Genomic DNA, 2,982 nt, shown 5'->3' with positions numbered 1-2,982 from the left:
CATCGTTTACATATCACCTGTAGTTCACCCATTTCAAGCATACAACTCACTGACTTCGTAGTAAATTTACCAAGTTGTGCAGACATCAGTACAAATCAGTTTTAGAACATTTCCATCACCCCAAGGGGTCCCTCTGCACATTTATAGTTCCAAACTCAAGCTCCAGGCAAGCGCTAATCTACTTTCTATCTCCATGGATTTGCTTATTCTGGACATTTCATGTAAGTGACACTAAACAATGTGTGGTCTCTTTTTTTTTTTTAAATTTTTAATTTCTTTATCAGATTTCCAAATATGCTCTCTCTTGGGACTGTCCATTCTCATTTGCAAAGGATTTCCTAGGCAAGATTACCCTAGTCCTACCACAAGTGCATGGTTTTTTTTTTTTTGAGACAGTCTCACTCTTTTGCCCGGGCTAGAGTGCCGTGGCGTCATCCTAGCTCACAGCAACCTCAAATTCCTGGGCTCAAGCAATCCTCCTGCCTCAGCCTCCTGAGTAGCTGGGACTATAGGTGTGCACCACCACGCCCAGCTAATTTTTTCTATTTTTGGTTGTTTGGCTAATTTCTTTCTATTTATAGTAGAGACGGGGTCTTGCTCTTGCTCAGGCTGGTTTCGAACTCCTGAGCTCAAGCAATCCTCCCGCCTCGGCCTCCCAGAGTGCTAGGATTACAGGCGTCAGCCACCGCCCCCGGCCAGTTGAGTCTTTCTTACATTGCATCCCTCGGACAGTGTCCTGCCTCCCTCTCTGCATATACAAACTTTTGTGATCACATCGGGCCCGCTGGAATAATCCAGGAAAACCTCCCTATTTTAAGGCCAGCTGATGAGCAACCTTAAGTCGATCTGTTATCTTAATTCCCCTTTGGCATCTTCACAGGTTTCGGGGATCAGGATGTGGACATCTTTGGGGGGCTGCTATTCTGCCTACCACAGCTGGTGTTTGAAGGTCCTCATTGTTCCACAGAAATGGGGACTTAAACATTTCAACAGTTTGTGTGTGTGTGTGTGTGTGTATGTAAAATATTTAGTGACTATGAAAATGATCCATGTTTAGACTTTCACCCCTTTGCTCTCTCCCCCTGGGCCTCTATAATTTCAGAGGTTTCTACTGTCCCTGTATGAAGCAGTTCAAGTTCTGGAGTCAGAATGCATGGGCTCTTTTGCCATGAGCTGTGCATGACTTGGGCAGATCACCTTACCTCTCTAAACATCTTTTTTCTCATCTATACAATGGGGATTGTTACCTTGACCACATAGGTAGGGTTGCTATGAAAATTACGTGAGGTAATGTATACAAAGTCTTAGCACAGTGCTGGACAAATAGAAGAAAATCAGAAAATGTATCAGTTTTCACATTTATTCAGTCATCCATTCATCTACGAGCCCTCGAGTGCCAGGCCCTGGGCCCAACCATTCAACCATTCAGCTGTATGCTGAGCACCCTTCTTTGCCATAAGATGAGTCCATTTGTTTGGGGCATCCACAGGCAAAATGCCAGGTTTAATGTTTGACGAACCTTATTTTTATTGTTGTGCTAAGGGCTGTTTAGGATGCGACGTGTATAGGTCAGGTTCCTAAAGCTGTCTTCCTTAGAGAGCTAAATAGCTGGGTACACGCCTCTGTTTGTGCTTATTTATGTCTTTGTTCTAGGAAAGACATAATTCAATGTAGGAGAAAGTTAGGCACCGTTTTTCCTTTCTGTCGTCAAACGATTTCCATTTCATGAAGCGGTAGCATGTTTCGTCTGAGATAAGGAGGCAAGCCTGCCATCACCTTGTATGGGCAAGGAATGGCATTAGGAACATTTTTCTTTTGTCCATAATATTGTCTTCCTTTGTATTATCCTCATTTTTTTTTTTAACTTACGAACAAGTTCTCATTTCAGTTCCTTAGTTTGACTTTGGCGTTTTCACTCAATTCTCTGAACAGTAACTATGGCACACAAAGTTACTTGGACCAGGAGAATTCTGTGTGGAACAGAACTAGCTGCTACATTTTAATTTGTTGGTTTATCATTCTGAGTCATTCTGTTTTTGAGACCTGAGTCCCTGCTGTCAGCAGACTTTTTACATAGTCTGAAAAATGAAAATAAGTTATTTAAGGCTTTCAAAAGCCCTTGTTACCTGTAGATATGGTGTTGTGCATGTGTGTAGCCCACTAACTTCCTAACGAATAAGAATTTGGATAATTTGGGAAGGGTGGAGGATCTTTTAAAATCGAAATGAAAAAATGTATGTGTTTTAAAATAATAATTTAAATGCGTGACCAGTAGGGAGTGATTCACAGCGAGTCTTCCCTGAGACAGAACTTATTGCTCATTAGAACTCCAGAATTGGCTTCCCGGGCAAAATCTCAGACTTAACTAAACCATTTCTCCCAGGCAGATGCGTGCCACGCCTACCAGATCATTCACCGAAATGGGATTCCCGACGAGCAGATCGTCGTGATGATGTATGATGACATTGCCAACTCTGAAGAGTAAGTGGGGAGCGCTTTGAACTTGGTGGTGAAGAACTTCAGGGTAGGAAAAAAAACAAAACAAGCCGTATACAGATTCACAGAATCCTTGGAACAGTGACCTAACGTTAGAACGTAAACAGGCTCTCAGATGAACCTCAGGACCCAGGGATGCCCTTGTTACGCTTTGACCGTGACTGGGTGCGCCCTGGGAGTGGCAGAGACACAGACACGGGAGCTGCTGGGAACTTTGAAAGGGCTTAAAGCGTAAGCTCCTCCCCACCTTAGGGGACTCATCGTTGGGTTCTGCGGTGCTTGTAACCTCCGAGCAGGGGGCGGCACAGGAGGCCCGTATGTAGAAGGCTCTTGTTTGTGGTAGGTTAGATCCCGCTACCCTCCTTTCTATACCCGTTTACTTCTATTATTTGCTGAATTTAATTTTACCAAAATTCTCTCATGCCCACTTATGTGATTTCTTGTGGAGATCAGAGGCAGCAAGTGTGGGCGTAAACCAGTTCTAAC

At 43.7% G+C, this 2,982-nt stretch overlaps 1 protein-coding gene across 2 annotated transcripts in view; it reads left to right on the top strand.

The window, feature by feature from the left end:
- The window catches only part of LGMN (legumain), a 33,526-nt gene that overhangs the window by 17,507 nt on the left and 13,037 nt on the right, over window positions 1-2,982 (top strand). For both annotated transcript variants that reach the window (XM_012656737.1, XM_012656738.1), the window contains one exon: window positions 2,384-2,481. In XM_012656737.1, the coding sequence (XP_012512191.1) occupies window positions 2,384-2,481 (98 nt within the window). The remainder of the gene's footprint in view (window positions 1-2,383; window positions 2,482-2,982) is intronic.

Source organism: Propithecus coquereli, unplaced genomic scaffold (assembly GCF_000956105.1).
Source record: "Propithecus coquereli isolate 6110/MARCELLA unplaced genomic scaffold, Pcoq_1.0 Scaffold516, whole genome shotgun sequence".
Classification (NCBI taxonomy): Eukaryota; Metazoa; Chordata; class Mammalia; order Primates; family Indriidae; genus Propithecus; species Propithecus coquereli.
This window is presented reverse-complemented; position numbering and strand designations above follow the sequence as displayed.